This window comes from Canis aureus, chromosome 6 (assembly GCF_053574225.1).
Source record: "Canis aureus isolate CA01 chromosome 6, VMU_Caureus_v.1.0, whole genome shotgun sequence".
Classification (NCBI taxonomy): Eukaryota; Metazoa; Chordata; class Mammalia; order Carnivora; family Canidae; genus Canis; species Canis aureus.
Window position 1 is genome coordinate 43773694 of NC_135616.1, and position 25512 is coordinate 43799205.

Sequence of the window (25512 nt, forward strand, 5' to 3'; positions counted from 1 at the left end):
GACAAGGCACTTTATAGAGTAAACCTGAATCTCCATATTTATAAAAATTAAGGGTAGTCTACCTTCTGGGTGGTGAACACATTGAGATGTGGGAGAGAAGTCCACCTGGAAAGGGAGTGGATAGCTCCCCGCCCTTTCCCCAGACCTTGTCCTATGCATTTCTTTCATCTGGCTGTTCCTGAGTTATATCCTTTCATAATAAACTGGTGATCTAGTAAGTAAAAATCAATAAATTAACCAGTAAAATTTAGAAAAATGAAAGTAAATTTTAAAATAAATTTTAAAAGGAGGTTAAAGTAGGCCATTTTCAAGATCCTTTCTAGCTTTCCCAAAGCTACATCTTTAGCCAAGATCACAGTCCTGAGATCTAGACCAACTGCCTGTTCAACATGCCCACTTAGATGTCTAAAGGATGTCCAAACACCTGACTCCAAATCACCACACTGCCTTCTGCCCTCCTCTTCCCACACTTGCTCCCTGTCTTTCTATATTCCCACCCTCTGTAAGCAGCATTATCATGCATCTGTCCCCTAAACCACACAACTGGGTTAATTGTGGACTCTTTTCTACACCTAATATATGACCTGGACCAGTTAATTCCACCCCCTTAGTAACTCTGAGCCCACTTACTTCTCTCCAGCCCCACAGCTACTCCCTCATAAGGACCACTAGCAGCATCCCCTGCATAGATTATTGCAAAGGCCCCTTAACCAGTTGTACTACCCCTAATCTTCTAGTATTCTAACCCATTCTCCACATTGTAGACTGAGCGATCTTTCTAAAAAACTGCAACTCACATCACATCAATCCTGTTCAGACCTGCTGGGAAGGCCCAGACTGGTTATTACAAAACAATAATTCTTTATAACCTGGACCTGTTAATCTTTCGAGCTTCAGTCTCTCTACTGTTGTACTCTCTACTTTTTCCCCTAGATTCATTCTTCCCTTCTATTCTGCTCCAGACAAACTGAATATTGAGAGTTGCTGAAACATGGGGTATTCCCTTCTCAGAATCCTCTGGGCTTTTGTCTGTAGTGTGCCTGCTACTTCTGAGGTCTTTCCTTTGCCCTCTATCCCCATTTCCTTTCCTTAGCTAGCACTTATTTGTCCTCAGATCAGCTTAGATGTCCAATCTCATCAATTCCTCCTAGAAGCCTTCCATAACCCACCAAGGACAATATTTCCACAGCTCCTAGTACCAGTAATGACTCTATATGGCTAGACTGAACTTGTTAGTTACTTGGTTCCCATACTCAAACACACAAAACTCAATGGCAGGTTCACCAACAATGTTATAGTGCCTTGCATACACAACAATGCTCAATAAATGTCTGTTGACTAAGTAACTCTGTATGGTTATATAGAATAATGTAAAAAAAATTATAAGGGGAAGAATTCTTCTCTTATATAAAGTTATCATTTAGTCTATCTTAAAATATTTTTGTGGTGGAAGACTAATGGCCCCCACAGATATTCATGTTCTAATCCCCATAAATATGTCACATTATGTCACAAAGGGGAATTAGGCTGCAGATGGGATTAAGGTTGTTGGTTGATTAGTTGACCTTAAAAAAAAGCAGATTATCCTAAATTATCTGGGTGGGCCTTTACACGTGGAGGGAGTCGCATGTTGGCTATGAAACTGTGGAAGGGCAGCCACAAGCTGAGAAATGCAGTACCTAAGAGCCGGAAAGGCAAGGAAGCTCAATTGCCCCTACAGCGTCGGGAAAAGAATCCAGCCCTGCTGACACCTTGAGACCCCTGTCAGATTCCTGACCCACAGGACTGGATGGTAATGAATATGTGTTGGTTTTGAGCCACCAAGGTTGTGGTAATTTGTTATGGCAGCAATAGAAACCTAAATGTACTTTTAATATTGGGGCTTTTTTTAAATAAAGAGAATTTTGGCTAGGAACCTTAAAGTCCCTTCTGATTCTACAATTATTTGGATCTAAGTAAATCAAAAGTCTTTTATTCTATTGTTACCTAGGAAACAGTTACCTTTCAGAGGAGATAGGATCTGTCTTCTTTGATCAATCCCTGAGGGAAGAGTAAAAAGAGAGGATACTGTTTCTGCAGGTCACTTTCTAAAGAAATTTTAATTTAAAAGAGCTGAAGCAAAGATAAGGTAAACCAGGACCTCAGAATCCTGAAGAATCTTGAAAGTTTAGTGTATAGTCTGCAAGCGAGTTAAATTGTTCATTTACCTACCTAATGAATAGAATGGGTTATAACCCCAAAATATCAATACCAGAGTCTATCATTCTTAGACAAGTTTTACCAGGCCTTTACACTTTTTTTTTAAGATTTTATTTATTTATTCATGAGAGATACAGAGAGAGAGAGAGAGAGGCAGAGATACAGGCAGAGGGAGAAGCAGGCTCCATGCAGGGAGCCTGACCTGGGACTCAATCCCAGGTCTCCAGGGTCAGGCCCTGGGCTGAAGGCAGGGGCTAAACTGCTGAGCCACCTGGGCTGCCACCTATACACTTTTTAATTCGAATGCTCTTAGGTAAGTATCCATAGTCTTGTTCACCAAAGTCCACATCAATCCCATCAATCCTGGCCAAAACTATAACATATACATTACTCAACGGACTCCACTAGGCATTTGGCATCCCCATATGCCCATAGGCATATAGGGGCCAACTATAAAGGTCTGCCAATGGCTGAAGTCAGATATGTGAAATTTAAATTTGGAAAACAAAACAAAACAAAAATAAATTTCACATTTGCACTACCAGTTACTTTTACAGCATTACCAGTTATTACTTTAGATAGCAGTTAACTTGCCAGCAGGCATGTGATACCTAAAATTAAGCCAGGGTGGCCCTGGAATTACAATTTTTGGAATACACCTTAGGGGAGCAAGGCAGGGACAGGTAAACCTGAAAAGAGAGTATTAAAAAGATCTCAGGAGATAAGAAAGATACCGACAAAAGAGGTAAGATGGTGTTAGAGTAAAAATTAAACCAATTTCTTAATTTTGTTGAATGTTGCTCTGGGTTGAGGCACTCAGAAATCATCCTGTGACACACAACAAGACAAGTACTATCTAGAAGCACTTAACTTTGGCTGGCTACTTGATAAAGTGCTCTGCATACAGGATCACTCATTCTAAGGACAGTCTTGTAGAAATGGTAGGATCAGCCCACCTACAGATAAGGCAACAGGCTCAGGGAAAGGAGTTACTTTTCAAAGGTCACAGAGGTAGGAATAGGCAGGGCCAAAGTCTTTACTCTTTTCACTCTGTAAACCTGACTCCAGCCACAGATGCATTCCCAAGATTTGTTTTCGTCCAGCTTTCATGCCCTTCTGTCACCCACCCTCTCCCCACCTCCAGCTTGAGGCCGTCAGGGGAACAAGCCAGGGCATTGACCAGTGAGCGCTGCAAGTCAATCTGGAAGTTCTTCCTTTCTCAATTTCTATTTGCTGCCTATCTCTGGCTTCCTGCCATTTGCTGAAATGTTTGGTTAAATGCTTAGATACTAAGGTGACTGAGTAAATAAAGTATGTTTGATGGCAAGCATCAGAGCTTAATCTGAACTTGTCTTTTATAACCACACAAAATTTATGGGTTAATGGTTGCCAGAGGGTGGGGGGGGGATAGAGAAATGGGGAGTGACTTCTAATGGGTACAGGATTTCTTTTGAGGAGGATAAAATATTCTAGAATTACATACTAGTGATGGTTGTATAACTATGTGAATATATTAAAACCAGGAAGCTGTATACTTTATGAAGATGAATTTTACGGCATGTGAGTTACATCTGAAAAAGAAGACTGTAGAGGAACTCTTGGGTGGCTCAGTGGTTGAGCATCTGCCTTCGGCTCAGGACATGATCCCAGAGTTCTGGGATGGAGTCCCACATCGGGTTCTCCGCAGGGAGCCTGCTTCTCCCTCTGCCTATGTCTCTGCCTCTCTCTATGTGCCTCTCATGAATAAATAAATAAAATTTAAAAAAAAAGAGACTGTAGCAAAAAATCAAAGGATCAGATATTAACAAGTGTTGGAGAGGATATGGAAAAATTATAACCCTCATATGTTGCTGGTGAGAATGTAAATGGTGTAGCCACAGTGGAAGATAGTTCAGGAAGATAGTTCAGCAGGTCCTAGAACAGTTAAACAAAGTGTTTATTTATGATGCAGGAATTCTACTCCTAGGCATAATCAAAAAAAAAAAAAAAAGAAAGAAAGAAAAGAAAAGAAAACATATGTCCACATAAAAAACTTGTATGGTGTATGGTAATGTTCTTTGGAGCATTATTCAGCATAGCCAAAAAGTAGACAGTCTAAATGCCCATCAGCAAATAGATAAATGAAAATGTGGTATATCCATTGCAATGGAATATTAATTGACAATAAAAAGGAATAAAGTGAGGCAGTCGGTTACTGCCTTGGGCTCAAGTCATGATCTCAGGGTCCTGGGATTAAGCCCCATATGTCGAGCTCTGGGCTCAGTGGGGAGCCTGCTTCTCCCTCTTCCTCTGCCCCTCCCCCTGCTGTGCGTGCACACTCTTTCAAACAAACAAATAAATGTTTAAAAAAAAAGGAAAAAAGTACTGATATGTGGGGGTACAATATGGATGGATCTTGAAAACATTATGCTAAGTGAAAGAAGCCAGTCGTAAAAGACCCGTTGTACGATCCCATTTACATTTATGTCCTGAGGAGATAAATCTATAATGAAAGAAAGTAGATTAGTGGTTGCCTAGGGCTGGGATGGCTCAGTGGAAAATGGGGAGTGCCCACTAATGGATTTTGGGTTTCTTTGTGTGATGATGAAAATGTTCTAAAATCAAAGGTGGTAATGGTTGTACAGCTTTGGTTAATATACGAAAAATCAATGAATTGTACATATTAAGTAACTGAAGTGTATGGTATGTGAATACCTCAATAAAGCTGTTTTAAAAATGGGGGAGGAGGGCAGAGGGAGAGGGAAATCTCAAACACGCTTCACACCCAGCAGGGAGCCCAACGGGGTTGGGGGCTTGATTTTAAGACCCTGACATCACAATCTAAGCTGAAATCAAGAATTGGACAGTTAGCCCACTAAGCCACCTAGGTGCCCCAAGCTGTTAAAAATTTATAGACTAATTTTCATTTGTCTTTAAGGTATTTACTTAGAGCCACGCCAGATTCAACTATAGTGAAAATTTGCTGTAATGGAGCTTGAAACCCTGCTTAGTTGACTATATTAAAGGGATTCAACTATTTTAAGGAAAGAAAATCTCATAATATAATGGCAACTGGACTTCTGTGAGGCTGAGTTCACGGTTTTAGCAGATTAACAGAGTGCTGCCTTCGGAAAAACCTGTAAATGACATCTCCTAATATTATTGCTCAACTATTTTTCCAGTACTAGCTTTCAGATACATGAAAAATTATTATAAATTAAACTAGGTATAGAAGCATAAGAGTAAATATATTCATCTTAACATTTTTTTTTTTTAATTGTTGAAAGAACACCTATCTATAACAAACTTATTTCTGGTCTGGAATTGAATATCATGTTTTATATATCATTTCACATTTGAAAAGCTATTATTAGAAAAGTACTCATTTGCAAAATTTTGAAATTTTATTTACTTAGGATCTTAGAATTTCACAATAATGGAAGACCTATCATACCCATGGCTAGACACCTATGTATGGACACTCTGCATTGTTTGCTCTGACACAGGAAATGGATTTGGGAGTGACAAGATGGAGACATCTTTAGGCAGCTTTACTCCAGCTGAAGATGATGGCGCTGAATGGTGGCAGTGGAGATGAAGAGAAACAGACTAACCAGAGAGATCTGAGGGAGATATGATCACTTGTACCTGGTGATAGGGTAAGTATTAAGAGGACAGGCTTCTGCAATCTCTCAGGATAGAGTGAGAAGAGCCCCTAGGCCATCCTAAAGCTTCCCATGCCAGGTGCCTTCCAGGTCTAGAGAGAAGTAATTCTGCTCTCCTGGAAATCTTTCCACTCAGCTTAAAATTCTTCTGCCCACCCAAACTTATCTTCTTTTAACAACAAAACTTAATGTACAAATAAAAATGTACCCCTTACATATAAAAAAACCCCTATATGGATACAGAAGTGAATCACCAAATTTTAATCAAGGTTGGACCAAACCATCTCTGTTCAGGAATCTAAGGAATTGGGATGCCTGGGTGGCTCAGCAGTTGAGCGTTTGCCTTTGGCTCAGGGCGTGATCCCAGAGTTCCAGGATTGAGTCCCACATTGGGCTCCCTGCAAGAAGCCTGCTACTCCCTCTGCTTATGTCTCTGCCTTCTCTCCATGTCTCTCATGACTAAATAAATAAAAATCCTAAAAAAAAAAAAAAAGGAATCTAAGGAATTCATAGCTTGGAAAGGAATTTTATAGATATATACAGATGAACATCATCATTATACATTTGAGAAAACAAAAGTACAAAATGGTTAAGTCTCACCAAATGACCTAGAACCAGAGGTAATTGAATGTAGGTTTTGCAACTCCTAATTTTCTTACAGTTTTAAACTAATTTTATTTAAGATATATAAAATAATTTTACAGCTAATCTGTATAAAGACTATTCCTAAGTTTTATAAATCATATATTTCAAAATGCATATCTGCTCAATGGCTAATAAATAACATAACTTTAAATAATATAATCACACCTACGGCAAATGGAATAAGGTCATGGAAAGAAGGAATATAAGGAGCCATAATCTTGAAGCTACGATTGACCCATATACATATGCAACTAGGTCCCAGTTCTTAAAAACACATTAGAGAGGCATAGTCAAATTGCTCTTGAATTATGTTATTGGATAAATCAATTTATATACAAATAGCACTACATACATCATCTGCTTATTTTAGGTCTTTTAAGAAAAGGCTTTCTATATGTCTTTTCAAAAATTATTTTAATTTTCTTTAAGCATACTAAAGAAAAGCAAAAATGAAGGGATCAGTGAAAAGTGGAAAGCCTAACTAAGGAGCTACATTAAAAAGTTATCAAATCACTTTACTGAATAAATAAGGATCAAGGTGTAGAAACTGGAAAGTTTCATCTTTTACTCCAAATTAAAAAAAACAAGAAACAGGATATGGATAAATGGACTATATTTCTAAGCAGCAGAAGATGAGGAGACACTGTCCTTGGTTCTCTGGAACCTTCTGCAAAGACGTGGCTGAGGTGAGGCCATGCTACACTAGAGTCCCGGCCTCAGCCTCAGATGTGCCAGAACTCTCTAGTTCCACGTGTTTCTGATGGCAAATAACCACAGGCTGCCTTTGCCCCAGGGTCCCCCGTGATTAAGGAAAAAAAAGTCCATAGCTCCAAACTTTGCCAAACTATATACCACAGGACAAATACTCTGCCAAAAAAAAACCCCAAAACCAAAAAACAAACATAAAACAAAAGAAAGATAAAAAAAGAGAAAAGAATTACTCTGAATTACTTTGTAACCAAAGTGATACAAAGAAAGCTAGATGTCCTGTTCAACACTGATATATCATTGATATAAGATTAATATATGTTAATGCATATTATTCACTTAACTAAGTGACTTGGAAAGATTCTATAAAGATTTTAAAACTGTACCAGCACCTTGCACTCTCTCAAAAATAAACAAACAAACAAACAAACAAACAAATAAAATGTTGGGAGATCGAGCCCTATGTTGGACTCCATACTCAGCATAGAGTATGTTTGAGATTCTCCCTCTCCCTCTGCCCTTTCCACTGCTCTCTTTCACTCTCTCAAACAAAATAAATTTTAAAAAACCCTGAACTGTACCAGCACAAAAACTCACAGATGAGAGATAAGAGCCACAGTGATGACAGAAGGAAATTTCTAGGGCTGATTCTGGTAGAAAATGATCTAATTTATAAAGGAAGAAGACTACATATATTTTAAATACTTAGTGTGGCTAAGTCAGTTAAGCATCTGTCTTTGGCACAAGTCATAACTTCAGAGACCTGGGATCGAGCTCCATGTTGGGCTCCTGGGCTCCTGCTCAGTGGGGAGTCACCTTCTCCCTCTTCCTCTGTGCCTCCCCCTGCTCATGTATGCTCGCACATGCTCTTAAATAAATAAACAAAATCTTTTAAAAAATAATGAATAAAATATGTACAAATAACTTCAATTTCAGTACATTTATTATAGCAAATTACTGGGAATTGCCGTAAAGAAGTAGTGAAATAAATTACGCACACCCATGGGATGGAACACTGTGGAATATGTCACGTGTATGAAACGCCACACAGTTGGATCTACTCATGCTGCTGCAGAAGTAGCTCCAGAGTATATTAAGAGAAGTAAAGCAAGATGCAGGACTTTTGGGATGATACAAGTATATGGAATATGGAATGAGAAGAGTTTATTTTTAGGTGAAGAATAGCATAAAAAATAATTTTAAAAAAATACCTTGTGGTATCTTAGTCATGCCTTTTTTGGTTCTTGTGCTTCTTTTTCCAGGTACTTTTCTGTCCCTTCCCACAAGGGCCTGCCCATCCCTGGGGCTTTCACAGGAAGTATCCTCCGAGCTCTCCCACACAGCCACCTCACAGCTTGGTGGGCAGTTTTCATTATTGTTGATACTGTCCTGGGCAAGCACATCAGGTTTGCCCATGGCGCTGGTACCGCTGCTCAGACACTTGTGCCCGTCCCTCTCCAGCTGATTTTCATTTTCATCTGATGCAGAAGGCAAGCATGTCACTATGCGTCCCACACCGTCACCGGGATGGCACCCATCTTGTGACTCTATCTGCAGATTATCTGTAGGAGTTCCGCTGTCATCCATCAGAGCATCTTTTGTTGAACCATTTAAGTTTCAATCAAGTCTTTCCATATCTACAAAGACAAAAAGAAAAAAAGCTGCTTCAACTCTGGATTCTCAGTGATCTTTGAATTTCCTCTTGAGCTGTTTTACTCTAAGTAGGGAAAGGACAGAAAAGACCAAGGTTCATTTCTACTTCTTCCCCACTCACAACCCCACCCAACCTTACCTGGTTCTTGCTTTACTACAGCGGTTCTCACCCCTGGCTGCATGTTTATTACCTGAAGAGTTTGTCCAGCATGGAGCCCTGCTACTGATATGTTTTTTTAAGTTCTCTAAGGTATTTTACTGTGCATGATGTTGGGACCATTGCCTTAATGAAATAAATTAATGGTTCAATGAGGTTATCTGCTAAAATCAATCCCTCATGTTATTGCTAGACACTTCCCAGACAAATGTACATTGAATAAGTCCTTTGTCTGCCTGAACAGCAGCAATATTTGGAAACAAACACATTTAAAGATATTGAAAAAGTAAATAAAAAAAGGTATGTAGAAAAAAATTCAGGTAGTATATATTTATACTCTATTATACTCTATATATTATACTCTATTCTCTATATGTCATTTACTTACTAAAAATAAGCCCTGGAAAGTACCTTAGAATTGTCGGCAAATTCCTTTTATATAATTAAAAAAAAAAAAAAAGAAAAAGAAAAAAGAGGGCTATGATTAACTCTAGGCTAGTTTAGACTTGGAAAATCTAAATCTGCTCCAAGGATCCTTCTAACATTGTAAAGACATAGAAAATAGATTCCAAATCTTTTATCAGACATGTTTATCCCCTCTTATCATCTAAAAATATATTACATTTTAAGGAAAATAATGTCAGCAAGATTTTGGAATTCTTTGCTTGTCAATCATTATTCTGCGTTTGAATCAAACATTCCAGTAATCTGAGAAAAATGTTAGTGACTTTCAAAATTCTTCAAATTAATATAAATTCTTATTTGGTGTTTAGAAACACATCTATAAAGTACAATTCTTTTAAAACATGAAAACAAAGCACAAAATAAAACATTAGCCCCGCACTGACTGCATCATATGTTTTCAACATATTTTGCAACTGGAATATTTCATTTGATTCAGACATAAAAGTACTGGTTGGCAAACATAAAAATATCTAAATTTGTTTGGTATCATTTTCCTTATATCATTGCCCTAAAATAAATCCTAGAGTATACTTTTTAATTTAAAAATAGTTACTATTTTAATCAAGTGTCTTTGAGATCACTATCATGCTCTGAACCCAAGCCCGCATAACTTTTAAAATGTATGCAGCTAAAACAGACAAAGATCAATAGAACACGATAGAGAGCCCAGAAATAAACCCAAAGTGATATGGTCAATTGATCTATGACAAAGGAGGCAAGTATCTACAATGGAGAAAAGGCAATCTCTTGTGGGGAAAACTGAACAGTCATATGTTAAAGAATGAAAACCGCACCACTCTCTCACACCAAATATACACAAAAATAAACTCTGAATGGATTAAAAAGACCTATATATGAAACTTGAAAGCATAAAAGTACTAGAAGAAAACACAGCCAGTATACTCTTAGATATCAGCCTTAGCATCATCTTCCTAGATATATCATCACAAACAAGGAAAACAAAAGCAAAATAAACTATTGGGACTACATCAAAATAAAAAGCCTTTGCAAATGAAGGAAACCAACAAAGTGACATGGCAACCTACTGAACAGGAGAGGATATCTGCAAATGTTGTATCTTATAAGGGGTTAGTATACAAAATATAGAAGGAACTTACACCATACCAAAAAGCCAAATAATCTGATTTAAAATGGGCAGAGTACCTGAATAGACATTCTTCCAAAAACAACAGCAATGAAAATGCAAACAAATGAAAAACAAAACACACAGATGGCCAACAAAACATGAAAGGATGCTCAACATCACTCATCATCAGAGAAATGCAAATCCAAACCACAATGAGATATCACCTCACACCAGTCTGAAAGGTTAGGATCAGAAAGATAAGAAATAATAAGAGTTGACAAGAATGTGGAGAAATGGGAACACTTGTGCACTATTAGTGGGAATGCAAACTGGTGTAGCTACTCTGGAAAACAGTATGGAGGTTCCTCAAAAAATTAGAGATAGAAATATCAGATGATCCAGTAATTCCACTGCTGGGTATTTACCCAAAGAAAACCAAAACACTAATTTGAAAAAATATATACACCCCTATGTTTATCATAGCATTGTTTTTTGTTTTTTTAAAGGTTTTATTTATTCATGAGAGACAGAGGCAGAGACACAACCTGCAGGGAGCCTGATGCAGGACTCGATCCGAGGACCCCAGGATCATGACCTGAGCCGAAGGCAGATGCTCAACCACTGAGCCACCCAGGCACTCTATCACAGCACTGTTAACAACTGTGGAAGCAATCTAAGCAACATTGATCAACAGATGGATAAAGACTGTGTGGTATATATACACAACATAATAATACTCAGCCACAAAAAAAGAATGAAATCTTGCCATTTATGACAACATAGATGGACCTAGAGGGCATACTGCTAAGTAAAAGGAGTCAGATAGAAAAAAACCAATATGATATGATTTGACTTATATGTGGAGGCTAGAAACCAAACCAACCAACCAACCAACAACAAAAAGCAGAAACAGAATGATAAATATAGAGGACAAATTGTTGGTGGCCAGAATTAAGGGCTTGGGGTAGGGGCGAAAATGGTGCAGGTGATTAAGAAGTGCAAACTTCCGGTTATAAGTAAGTGACAGGGATGAAGGGTGCAGCATAGGGAATATAGTGGATAATATTGTAATAATCTTGTTGTGACAGATGATAACAATACCATGGTAGCACAGTAATAACATTCTTAGTGTAAATCATTATGTTGTAACATCTGAAACTAATGTAACATTTTATGTCAACTATACTTCAATAAATCAACAAACAAGTAAATAAAGTGCATGTAGCTAATACAGTGAAAATGACCCAAATGATCACTCACAGATGAGTAGATAAACAAAATGGGGTCCGTTCACGCAAGGAAATATTATCTAGCCATAAGAAGGAAGTTCTGATACATGTAAAAATATGGAAAAACCTTGACAACATTATACAAGTGAAATTAGTCTGACACAAAGGGATGAAAACAGTATGATTCCACTTGCATGAAATTTCTATGGCAGACAAATTCATGGAGACAGAAAACAGACAACAGAGATGGAGGGCAGGGGAGAAAAGGGAGTTCCTGCATAATGGTTGCAATTTTTGCCTGGGGTGATGGAAAAGGTTTGGAAACGCAGCAGTGATGGTTACAAAACAGCGATGGTATTACTAGTGCCACTGCATCATATACTGAAAATCCGTTAAAATGGCATATGATATGTATACTTAATCGCAACAGTGAAAAGAAATTCATGTCTGTGCAGGAAAAATGTCAGTCCTTAAAACTAGGAGCAGCCTTGGCTATCTTCTAAATAATTCCTTTATATTCTTTTTTTAAAAGATTTTATTCATTTATTTGAGAGACAGAGACAGAGTGCATGAGTGGTGGGGGATGGGGAGAGGGAGATGAAGAAGCAGACTCCTCACTTAACAGGAAGATGGACCTGGGACTCAATCCAGGCCTGATCATGGCCTGAGCTGAAGGCAGACGCTTAACTGATTCAGCCGCCCACGTGCCCCTAATCACGCTGTATTTTTTTTTTTTAAGATTTTATTTATTTATTCATGAGAGACAGAGGCAGAGAGAGAGGCAGAGACACAGGCAGAGGGAGAACAGGCTCCATGCAGGGAGCCCGACGTGGGACTCGATCCGGGGTCCCCAGGATCACGCGCTGGGCCAAAAGTGGCGCTAAACCGCTGGGCCACCCGGGCTGCCCTAATCCCATTTATACTAACAGAGAAACCAGGTTTCATATTTCACCACATCATTCAGCTAATAAGTTTCTAAACTAACTTACTTCCATTTCTAAAACGAATATGGAGCACCTATGATTCTGAGGCCATATTTTTGATCACTGTGCGCTCTGTAGACATTGGGGAGAAAGTCACTGAAAGGAGTATTTCACTCCAGCTGTGGTATACCTTGATGAAGAAACTCCACTACAGCAGAGGACACATCTCTAATGACCAAGAAGTTCAAGTTCCTGGAAGTACTTCTTTCCTTTCCCAGCAATTGCTAGATCTGCACACAAAATACCATTTCCTATATGGCTCACCTTTTTTCTGTTGAGAATCCTTTTGGCCTCAAGACGTTTTGCCTCTTACTATTTTGTGATGACATGATTTAATTCTCAAAAGGTAACTTTGTAAACTACTTTCCAATATTAACTCTTCCTCCAACTCTAAGTCTTTCCAAGGTGTCAATGTCCTGTAATTATTCTGACTGGATACATAGCAATTATTCAAGGCCTGGCTCAGAAGCCATTCCACTGTACCTCCCTGAGGTCTCCATTCCAGCGACCTATGGCATAATGTACTGCTTGTTAGCACTCTGAACCACACACACACACACACACACAGTCCTCACAAAGACTGCTCTGCACTGCGTATTTTTGCAGATATGTCCGATTAGCTTGAAACCACTTGAATACCCATAACTCAGCCACAGAGAGTTTTTATTCTTCACAATATCTAGCCCTGGGCCTTGTACTTAAGAGCTACAATGACTACACGGCACTGACTGGCATATTTTGCCTTTTAAAAGCATGGTAGTGAGTGCTGTTCAAGTTCCCACCCTCTCATGTGAAAACCACATTCCAAATATGTATGCTGTGCAAAAGCTACTTGACAAGTTGACTCTGTACAGCTGAGAATTTCAAGCAAACATATCCAAGTCAGGCTTAGACAAAACCTGAAAAACCACAAAGCTTTGTGAAAGAAGCCTTAAATAAACCAATAATTTAGAGCCACAGACTAACAAAAAAGAAATCTGTATTTTGTCAGAAATATTCTCCATCCCAGGTATAATTTGAATTCATCTTTTGATACATCTTAATGGATATCTGCTGAGGTTAAGCATCACTTGTCACTCAAACTAAAAACTTAATCTATGGGGATGGCTAAATATGTATTACTCAATTATTTTATTAAAATCCTTTAAGGAGGGATGCCTGAGTGGCTTGGTCGATTAAGTATCAAACTCTGTTTTTTTTTTTTTTTTTTAGTATCAGACTCTTGATTCCAGCTCAGGTCTTTTTTTTTTTTTTAATTTTTTTTGGTGAATTTTTATTTATTTATGATAGTTACACACACACACAGAGAGAGAGAGAGAGAGAGAGGCAGAGACATAGGCAGAGGGAGAAGCAGGCTCCATGCATCGGGAGCCGGACGTGGGATTTGATCCCGGGTCTCCAGGATCGCGCCCTGGGCCAAAGGCAGGCGCTCAACCGCTGCGCCACCCAGGGATCCCCCAGCTCAGGTCTTGATCTCAGAGTCTGGGGATCACGTCCCACCTCAGGCTCACACTGGGCATGGAGACTGCATAAGATTCTCTCTCTTTCCCTCTTTCTCTCTGCCCCTCCTCTCTACTCAAAAAAATAGTAACAATACTTTAAGGAGATTTTGAGTGAAATTTTTCTATAATCCATACAAATTAGGCCTAAATACATACTTTCACTTTTTTTTAAAAAAAGCAAGCTCTATGCCCAAAGTGGGGCTTGACCTCACTATCCTGAGATCAAGAGTCTCAGGTTCCACTGACTGAGCCAGCCAGCCGTTCTCATACTTTCACTTTTGAAAGAAATCGAGATTCTTTTTTTTTTTTTAAGATTTTATTTATTCATTCATGAGAGACAGAGAGAGAGAGAGAGAGAGAGAGGCAGAGATATAGGCAGAGGGAGAAAGCAGGCTCCACACAGGGAGCCCAATGTGGGACTCAATCCCAAGACACCAAGATCACGCCCTAAACTGAAGGTAGATGCTCAACTGCTGAGCAACCCAAATATCCCGAAACCGAGATTCTTAAGAGTTAAGATGCAACCCCAAGTTGAAATCTGATGCCTTCGCAGTCAACCCAAAATTTAAAGACAGCTATCAAACCAATAAGGTATTCTATTAATCCCAAATTTAAATTTGGCTACTACTAGTCAGCTCAGGATTGAGAAAGAAAGTCACCATATGCATATGTTGTGTTTATTATGAGGATTACATATGTCACTTTACATTTTACCATCATATTCACTACACATATTCCAATACACTTCTATCTCATTGCTAAATCTAAGATCTTCTGTGATTAATGCTTTGTTTAGATATGTGTACCTGTAGACAATATTCAGTATATCAGCAATCAAAAGTATGCCTCAGAGGAATGAGTCTCAAAACTTTTGCAACCCAGAATAAGGAATTCATTTTGCACGGAGATCCTGTACATACAACAACAACAACAACAACAACAACAACAACAAATATATATATATATAACTGAAAGGTTTCTTGAAACTAAACACATTCTGATGCATTCTTCATTCTATTCAGTACTATTTCATATTTTTAGAAATGCTGATCAAGATTCACTAGGCTGATTTCATACCCTGCTAATAAGCAATATGCTATAAGGTGGCTATTCGGAATTAATAGTATCTCAACCTGAGGACAACCATCCAAGGACCAGAAAAGTTTGTGATTATCTCCAGATAGTTTTCTGAAAATGCCAGTCATATGAAACTCAGACATATAAAACTTCAACTTCATTAAAATGTCCCTATAATTTCAATATCATAATTTTTGCTAATTTGTATCATTCCCCTCATTAGTTAAAATTTAACTAAACTATTAAGCCTGACCCAGGGTCCCTTGGCTGACATCTCCAGCTGTGAGCTATATTCTATACCTATGTTGTCCAATGTAGTATCCACTAATCACATATATATGGTCACTGAGTACTTTAAATATGCACAGTGAGACTGAGGAACTGAATTTTTACTTTTAATTTTAATTAATTTAACTTTTAATTAACTTAAATTTAAAAACAGGTTTTGATTCAGCTACTGAAAAACTTATGTATCTTTAGAACAAACTAGGTATGTGAATCTACTTTCTCACCTGTAAGTTTTAGGAAGTCTAAATATAGACCAAGCATTTCTAATAAAAGATGTGTCCAAATTGAGATGTGCTGTATTTGTAAAATACATACCATATTTCAAAGACTTATGAAGACAAAGAAGGTAAAATAGTTCACCAATACTTTTGAATATTGATTTTCTGCTGAAATAATATTTTTATCTATTGGGTTAAGTAAACCCTATAATTAAAATTAATTTCACATTTTAAAAAGCCTTTTTAATGTGGTGACTATGAAAAAAATGCTATATATGGTTCACATTATATTTCTACAGGACAGTGTTGCTCTCTATGACATTGTCTTGACAGTGCCACAGCCAAAGTCATGCAAGGCTCGTGGTATTCACTCCATCCCAGACTCTTACCTGATAATACAAGTTATGCTGTAGGCATTTTCTGGCTGAAGATATTATTACTATAATTAAACAAGGTAAATAGCTACTGAAGGAAATAAATACTATACACTTTTGAAATCAATTTGTAAGTACCTGTCTACACTGGTGTTCAGAATGTAAAACTGAGGGTCATGCCATCTCTTTTTTGGGGTACTTCCGGATATTCAAACTAACTAGTAAGATAGCCATACAGTAATCTTTCTAAATACTTCAATTTCTATATAATAGTACAGTACAGGTGCATCTGGGTAGCTCAGGCAGTTAAGCGTGTGACCCTTGGTTTCAGCTAAGGTTGTGATCTCAGGGTCCTGAGACTGAGTGCTGCGTCTGGCTCTGTGCTCAGTGGGAAATCTGCTTGAAATTCTCTCCTCCTTTCCCTCTCCTCACACTCTCTCTAAGTAAATAAATAAATCTTTTTAAAAGTACAGTACAGAGGCAAATGGATGGCTCAGTGGTTGAGTATCTGCCTTGGCTCAGGTCGTGATCCCAGGATCCTGGGATCCAGTCCTGCACCAGGCTCCCTGCAGGGAGCCTGCTTCTCCCTCTGCCTATGTCTCTGCCTCTCTCTCTCTCTGTCTCTCATGAATAAATAAACAAAATCTTAAAAAAAAGTATAGTACTATAGTAACTATAGTATAGTTAACCAGAGCATACTCATATTTCTTCAATGAGAATAAAAAACATTTCATAATAAGGAATTCATTCTTAATACAGAAACAAGAAAGGTCATAAAAAATTTACGCCAGAAGGAAGATAAACATATGACAAAGTACATAACAAAACCACAAGCATAGGGATCCCTGGGTGGCTCAGCGGTTTAGCGTCTGCCTTCAGCCCGGGGCATGATTCTGGAGTCCCGGGATCAAGTCCCACGTTGGCTCCCTGCATGGAGCCTGCTTCTCCCTCTGTGTCTCTGCCTCATGTGTCTCTCATGAATAAATAAATAAAATCTTAAAAAAAAAACCCCACAAGAATATAAAAGAAAACACAAGAAAAATAAATGATCAATTATAGTCAAATGTGAGGTAATGATTCTAAGGAAAAAACAACCAACATGGATTTTTATTTATACAGAGAAAGTAGTTTTCAAAAAGAAGAAATTAAGTGAAATCATGTAACTGCTAAGTCCAAAACAACCTTGCTGCAGCTCACTTGAGTAAAGAAAGTATAATTTGTTTCATCCTTCTCAGTCCTCCCTTCCTTAATGGGGCTCAATTCAACACAGCTGACACATCCACAGGGCCTTTGAGGTCAAAACCCATTATATACATGGAGGGGCACCCGGTTGGCTCTGTTTAGTGTCTGCCTTTGGCTCAGGTCACAATTCTGGAGTTCTAGGATCGAGCCCCACCTCAGGGTCCCTGTTCAGCAGTTAAGTCAGTTTCTTCCTCTCTCTCCCTGTGCCCCTCCCACCCTACGCCCTACTCATTATTTCTCTCTCTCAAATAAATAAGTAAAATCTTAAAAACAAAACACACCCAAGCCCATTGCATATATGGAAATGACAGTCCTGTCAAGAGCCTCACCACACGTATATCCATCCATGCAGTGCAAAAACAGTCACCACACTCCTCTTTGCCCTCTCTCTCAGACATATACAAATTTTACTTAAAGAAAAAAATATAGAAGGAAATCTCTAAAATAGTATAAGCTCAAAGACATCTTCAGGTATCCATCCAGTGACATGTATTTTTAGCAACAATTTCTAACAATTTTTTTCAATTAACATTCAGCAATTTTACCTACCTCAGGTTAACTGACTTTATGACTCAAGACACTCCTAGACATTAATGACTTCTCCATCACTTGAAGATAAAGGGTGGGCAAATCATAGCATAGAAAGTTACCAGTACAACACAAGCATTTTCTTTAGTTTCACAGTTAATGCCACACAGAGAAGGGGAATCACAGTTTAGAGGAATAATCATTTTACCAGGTTCCCACAGAAGTTGTGCTTACTTTGGTTTCAAATGCTTCTTTGCTGTAAAACATATCGCAACCATACTTTGAAGCCACAACCAACAGAACAGGAACCTGAAAATATTTTCTGGTTCAGATCATGATTCCTTTTAAAACAAAAATTATGTTTACTAGTACATACCTACAATATATTTTTGTGGAAACTGTCTTATTAATTTTTAAACTTAGAACACTTTGCTATGCAACTAGGAACATCAAGTAATCTATCTACACATTAATCATTAAATGTATATATAAAACTTGGGCTGAAGGCTGTCTCAGTAGGTGGAGTATGCACTCTCCATCTCCCGGTTGGGAATTCAATCCCCACACTGGGTGTGGAGATTATTTAAAAGTAAAATCTGAGTGAATAAATAAAATCTTAAAAAAAAAAAAAAAGTAAAATCTTAAAAAAAAAAAAAATATATATATATATATATACACACACACACATAAAACCTACACATTTTATTTTAAGATTTTATTTATTTATTCATGAGAGACAGAGAGAGAGACAGAGACACAGGTAGAGGGAGAAGCAGGCTCCATGCAGGGAGCCCAACCTGGGACTTGATCCCGGAACTCCAGGGTCATGCCCTTGGGCTGAAGGTGGCGCTCAACCGCAGAGCCACCCGGGCTGTCCTACACATTTTATTTTAAAAAGACAATTCCTGCTAATATAGCAGCAAAAGCAAATAGTTCTTTAGAACCTTCCCTTAAGAGGCCTGACCAAATAGTATTTTCTGAATAAAAAATGCCTATTATTAACAGTAATCCACAGTTATTGAATATTAACTGAGTATCAGAAAGTGTTTCAGTCAAATATTTATATATATATATATATATAAAATTTAATCCTCATACAGATCCTACAAAGTAGTTCTATAATTATATCCGTATTATAGAGGAAACAGCAACAGAAAGATTAACTAAATAGGCCAAGGTTACATAGCTAGTACGTGGCAAAGTCAGGATCAAACTCAAAGGTCCCAACTCCAGAGCCTATACCTTTAAGCACCATAATCATTTTATCATTAATTTTAAAAATCAATTATTCTCATATATACATTTTGTAAACAACAAATTGCTAGCTTGAATGAGCAATACAAACAATTCCTAGTGCCTTGAAATATGTTTCAGATATATAAAGTTTAGAAAATTGGTTAAGGCAAAAGAAAATAAAACCCACCAATAAGACTATTTACTTGCTGTATTCCTTAAACATGATAAATTCATTTATTTAGAGTTACAGATTTATCTCTGTAAATCCCTGTTAGAGATCACCATCAAGAATCTGACATGTTCCTTTGTACACACAGAATAATTTCTGTGAGGCAGATGACAGATATCCACTGAGTAAACATCACAGCTAACAGGGAAACAAAGGACAAGTCTCCTAACTTTGACAGTACACCCCTAATGAGCAGAGAAATTTACCACATGTATACCCATTATATATGTTTGTTTCTTACTTATGTGGACATATGCTGGGCTTATATATATGCACATATCCACTTTTATTTTTTTTTATTTTTATTTTTTATTTTATTTATTTTTTTTTTTTACATATCCACTTTTAAACATGAAGAAAGGATCGCAGAGTTCTACCTCTGGCAAGGGCAGACCAGTTCATTTCAGCCAAACTGTCCTGCTGATAACAACCAGAAAAGCTGGCAGAAAATTTCAATCTGGAGGCCAAAAAAGCTGAGCAGCGCTTTTAACAGACTTACAGACCTGGAGGAAAAACCGAAGTCCAGGGCTTGCCAAGAAAAGGGGAGCCTCTGGCTTTCCAATGGGACCTAAAAGGGTTACTCCCTAGAAGAAAAGGTGAGGCTGAGATAGTCCAGCCTTCACAGGGACTGAAGCCCTGCAGAATCATTGTCATCTCTGGTTGAATTAGGTTGATCTGCTATAACGTCCTTGCCTACCAACAACATCAGTAAATCCCCTCTGGAAGACGAAATCCAACAAAGGCTCAGACTATCTCCACTAGTTTTCAACCATAAGGCCCAATATATAATCTAAAATAACCAGGCATACAAGAGATCAAGATTTGACAAAAAACTGGGAGAAAAAGCAGTTAAAAGAAATAGATTCATAGGAGATCTATACACTGGAAGGATTACATATGTTAGCCTACAGGAAATTTAAAACAAGTTTTGTTAAAATGTTCAAGGACATAAATAGGTAAGAGAAATTTCAGAAGAAACCAGAATTGGTAATATAGTAGCAAAAACAAATAGTTTGCTTTTTAATCAAATCACTAGATTTGATTTTTAAAAATCAAATATTGTATTAGATACTAGATCAGATATTCTAGATCTTAAAAATATTGTAACTGAAATCATTCCAGATATGGAACTCAAGGGCATGTTTAGCCTTTAATCTTTTTTTTTTAAGATTTTACTTATTCATGAAAGACACACACACACACAGAGGCAGAGATACAGGCAGAGGGAGAAGCAGGCTCCATGCAGGAAGCCCGATGTGGGACTTGATCCCGTGTCTCCAGGACCACGCCCTGGGCTGAAGGTGGTGCTAAACCACTGAGCCACCCGGGGTGCCTGCATTTAATCTTTATTAATTTCTAAAAGACTTCAGAATGACAAAGAAATCAGTGTATGATAACTTTTGAATGTATTCAACACGGTGTCTAATAACTTCATCAATTCTAGAAAATTTTTATTTAAATGTGCTTTTTAAGGGGCAAAACAAAAAGAGACAGTTTCCTACACTCTATTTTCTACTGTTTAAACCCAGTCACTATGATATGCACTAGGCCTGGCTAAGCTCACTTTGCTACCATGAACAAATCTTTCCCTACAAAATCAATTTCTTGCCTTATGCTGATTTATGAGTATTTTAGAATAAAAATTAGACTGAATGAGATCTCATATTCCCAAACTTCTAAGTCATAACTAAATTAACATGCACGTAAGATAATAATCAAATCACTCAAATATTGTCTTTTACACAAGCACACCAACTATATATTTGTGCCACTATCAAGAGACGTGGGTGACTTAAGAGGTGATATATTGCCAAAAGGCCCAGCTGTCATGTTTGCTTGTTTCAAGTGTCCTCGACATTTAGTAAATAAGTGTTATCTTTGAGTCCCACGGTTTATTTTGCAGATCCTAAGAGACAGAACATTGTGATAGTCATGGACAACATGGAATTATATTCAAAATATCTGCCAAAAAATATTTTTTTTCCGTTGCAATTAACTTCTAACAAATGAGTAAATGCTGTGCTGTACTTTGCAGAGAGAGCAGACAAAAAGAAGCTGGCTAATAACTATAACAAAACCATTGCTCCAGGGGTGCCTGGGTGGCTCAGTGGTTGAGCGTCTGTCTGCCTTTGGCTTAGGTCGTGATCCCAAGGTCAAGGTCTACGGGGAGCCTGCTTCTCCCTCTGCCTATGTCTCGGCCTCTGTGTCTCTCATGAATAAATAAAATCTTAAAAAAAAAAAAAAAGAAAAGAAAAGAAAACCACTGCTCCAAATCCTTGATCACTAGTGGGAATCTTTAAATCATTAAATGTATCAGAAAGGGATGTGCTGCAAGATTTTTAATCAGAGGAGTAACATGATTAGGTTTACATATGAGAGAAACCACTCATGTTGATCTTAAATAATAGGTTTCCTCTCTTTTTCCAGAATGAGATATGTATGGCCCAGGAAAGGGCCAGCTGAAAGGGAGTAGTTAAGGGTAACAGGAGAGACAGCACAGACTGAGAAGTGGGATGGCATCCAGGACACAGGCCAGGTGAATGCCCTTAAAGAGATGGGCCATGTTTCCCGTTGTCACAGAAGGATGTGTGTGTGTGTGTGTGTGTGTGTGTGTGTTTTACACCAGAGTTAAGTTAGAGGCATTTGTAGTCCATAAAGGATCTGTCTCAGGGAAATAAGGAGTAGGGTATCTGTGGAAGGAGGAAGCTCAGAGAAGGTTTGAAACAGACCCTCAAAGGCGAGGGGGCTGCTGCTGCAGGCCCACTGAAATTCACGACTACAATCTCCAGGGGCGCCTGGGGGGCTCAGTCCCGAAGGAGCTGCCTTGGGCTCAGGTCATGATCCCTCCTGCTGAGCAAAGAAAATGCTTCTTCCTCTTCCTCTGCCTGCCACTCCCCTGCTTGTGTGTTCTCTCTCTCTCTCTTCCAAGTGAATAAATAAAATCTGACAAAAAAAAAAAAAGCAAAAAAAAAGCAGCAGCAGCCAGTCCCCAGTCTACTCAGTCATATACATTGCCTTTAAGACATGGGACAAGGAAGACACGAAATAGCAACTAATAGGTTCTTTCAACCTAACTTACAAAAGTATCAACAGAAATGCTGGCATGTGCTCACTGTAATGAAAAGAAACAGATTATCTTCAGTTTGTCTCAACACCAATTTTCATGAATATTCCCATTTTTCTGTCCTGCACCGCTCTGCCATTCTGCTTCCTGCCTCTTCATGCTGACAAGAAAACGCAGTTTGTAAAATCCTGGCCTATATTGTAACTGTTCAGCGTAGAGCACCACCTCATCTCAACCCGTCACTTCAATCTCACAGATGGTATTCATGACACTTCTGTGCTTCATATAGTTTAAACACCAGAGTTCTAAAATGCCACCTCTTTTGTTGAAGTCAGTTTCAAATTTTGTCTTATTGCTTAGCAATTTCAGACATGATACAAAATGAAATTCCTGGAATACGGTCAACATACTGATTCCATGAATCTGGAACTTAAGCTCTGATATTAGCTCTTTTTTTGGGATTTAAAGTTTCCTTTAAGATTCCTGCAAACTCTAACAATCAACAATTCTTGTTCTTAGTTCTCAAGTCCTCTGTTGTCTTTTACTGCTTCAGGGCTAAAACAAATATTGCTTCCTGGTTCATTGTTATGTGAGCTGTGATTGCTAGTTATCTACCCAAAAATTACAGTTTCAGGCAAACTCACACTTTTTTCTTCTGCCACCTTTACTGGCTGCGTTTCCTTATCTTGAAAAGCAGTGATGTAAGGTTGCCCTTTGAATAGGAATATGATGCTCCTGCCCCACAGCCAGGAGAATACTAGTTCTGAACTGTTTATGCCACACAGTTACTAATTCTTCATTTTTTATCCATTGGTCTTTGTACCCCAAAGCACACATTTGGCTGCCACTGAAGGCTTAGTAGCAGGGCAGGAAACAAAGCAAACAAATCTCCACGTGGAGCCTGAACCTCGACCTCAGAAGTGGAGTGCTTTAACTGAACTAGCCTGATGTTAATGTAATCAATCCTAATTGTCTACTACGAATAAGATACACTTACCAAAAACAAAACAAAACAAAACAAAAAACCTCCCACAATTACTAGATACAGTGGGAGAAGACAGAGACAGATGAGACAGCTCACCTACAAGCTTATATTCCAAGGTTAGTACCCAAAATATAACAAGAAGTCAGTCATACGATAGTAAAACAAAACACAAAAAATCTGATTTAAAAATGAACAGAAGAGGGGCGCCTGGGTGACACAGTTACGCATCTGACTCTTGGTTTTGGCTCAGGTCATGATCTCAGGGTCATGGGATTGAGCCTTGTCAGGCTCTGAGTGAGGTCTACACCAGAGTCTACTTGAGTTTCTCTCTCCCTCTGCTCCTCACCCCATCTCTTTCTCATAAATAAATAAATAAATAAATAAATAAATAAATAAATAAATAAATAAAATCTTGAAAAACACACACACAAAGACTTATGAAAGGGCTACAGGTACATGAAAAGATGTTCAACATCACTAGTCATCAGGGAAACGCAAATCAAAATCACTATGAGATACTATCTCATGCCTGTTAGAACAGCTCTCATCAAAAGGACAGGAGACAACAAATGCTAATGAGGATGTGGTGAAAAAGGAACCCTCGTACTCTTGGTGGGAATGCAAACTGATGCAGCCACCATAGAAAACAGCATGGAGAATCCTCAAAAAATTAAAAACTGAACTACCATATGATTCAGCAATTCCTTATCTGGGAATATAGACAGAGGAAATGAAAAACACTAACTTGTAAAGATATATGTACCTCATGTTCACAGCATTTTTTTAAATAATAGCCAAGAGAGGAAACAACCTCAGTCTCCCTCTACAGATGAACAGAATAAGACAGAAATAAAACAGAAATTATCTGGTGTGTGTGTGTATGTGTATGTATGCTTGAGATTCTCTCCCTCTGCCTCTCCCCTACTTGTGCATGCATACTCTCTCTAAAATAAATCTTAAAAAAAAAGAATATTCTATTACAAAACATAGTAGAAATAGGGAAGAGAGATGAAACTAGAACAGAATCAAACAGGTAGACCTGCTAGACATAGAAAAGGTAAATAGAGCTAAACATAGGTAAGGAGGAATGGAAGAACCAAAGACTACCAAATATTCCTGAGACCACAGAGGAGAGGAACCAAATATCCATGAAGGTATTGATATGAATGAGTTATTAAATCAGCCTCTCTAGATCAACACACCTTTGCTTGAGAAACAGACAAGATGCATAGCTGTAGCTCACACTAACTGGTGGAGCCCAGCATGGGCCCAGCACACTTGTCCCTGCTTTCCTCACACAGGCTGAGTGTTGGCTCCAGGAACTTCAGCCTGAGTTGCTGCCCTGCTCATCCTCAACTCTGGTCAGTGCCATCAGCCAGGAGGGCTGATCCAGCAGAGAGTGGATGGGACGTGTGAAGCTCTCTACCCCCACCCTATCCTAAGTGCATGGAAAGGCAGTTTCAAGAGAAGGAACAAGCATAAGCTAAATAAAACAGTGAGCAAATACAGTGTGTGTTTTAAGAACAAACTATTGGACTTTGAAAAAGGAGTCTATAGGAAAGAAGGGAGTGATGAGATTGATCACTCGAGGTGGGGCTAGATCAAGATGACAAAGGAATTTAAACCAGTGTTTCTCACACTCTCTGTTGTGGAAGAGCAGCTTTTTTCCCCCTTCCAGTAGGCCATGAGTCACCTACTAGGAAAAAAGGAGAGGAGGGAAAAGACGTATAAAACACAAATGCTGGGATCCCTGGGTGGCTCAGCGGTTTAGCGCCTGCCTTTGGCCCAGGGCGTGATCCTGGAGTCCCGGGATCGAGTCCCACGTCGGGCTACCGGCATGGAGCCTGCTTCTCCCTCTGCCTGTGTCTCTGCCTCTCTTTCTCTCTCTATGTCTATCATGAATAAATAAATAAAATCTTTTAAAAAAATAAATAAAACACAAATGCTGTATGTATTATGATTATATCCAGGTAACACTTACTCCATTGAAATGCCACAG

At 38.4% G+C, this 25512-nt stretch overlaps 1 protein-coding gene and 1 long non-coding RNA gene across 5 annotated transcripts in view; one reads left to right on the top strand and one right to left on the bottom strand.

Annotated features, from left to right (window-relative positions):
• The window catches only part of CNST (consortin, connexin sorting protein), a 122610-nt gene that overhangs the window by 63655 nt on the left and 33443 nt on the right, over nucleotides 1-25512 (bottom strand). For 2 of the 4 annotated variants that reach the window (XM_077901358.1, XM_077901359.1), the window contains 2 exons: nucleotides 8408-8833; nucleotides 2002-2040 (listed from right to left, as the gene is read on the bottom strand). In XM_077901358.1, the coding sequence (XP_077757484.1) occupies nucleotides 2002-2040; nucleotides 8408-8783 (415 nt within the window). In that variant the 5' untranslated portion in view covers nucleotides 8784-8833. The remainder of the gene's footprint in view (nucleotides 1-2001; nucleotides 2041-8407; nucleotides 8834-25512) is intronic. The other 2 variants (XM_077901360.1, XM_077901361.1) reach the window with 1 other exon arrangement.
• On the top strand, nucleotides 1558-11863 carry LOC144315988 (uncharacterized). The gene is made up of 3 exons (XR_013381733.1): nucleotides 1558-1792; nucleotides 5685-5837; nucleotides 11065-11863. It is a non-coding gene; the product is annotated as an uncharacterized LOC144315988 (long non-coding RNA).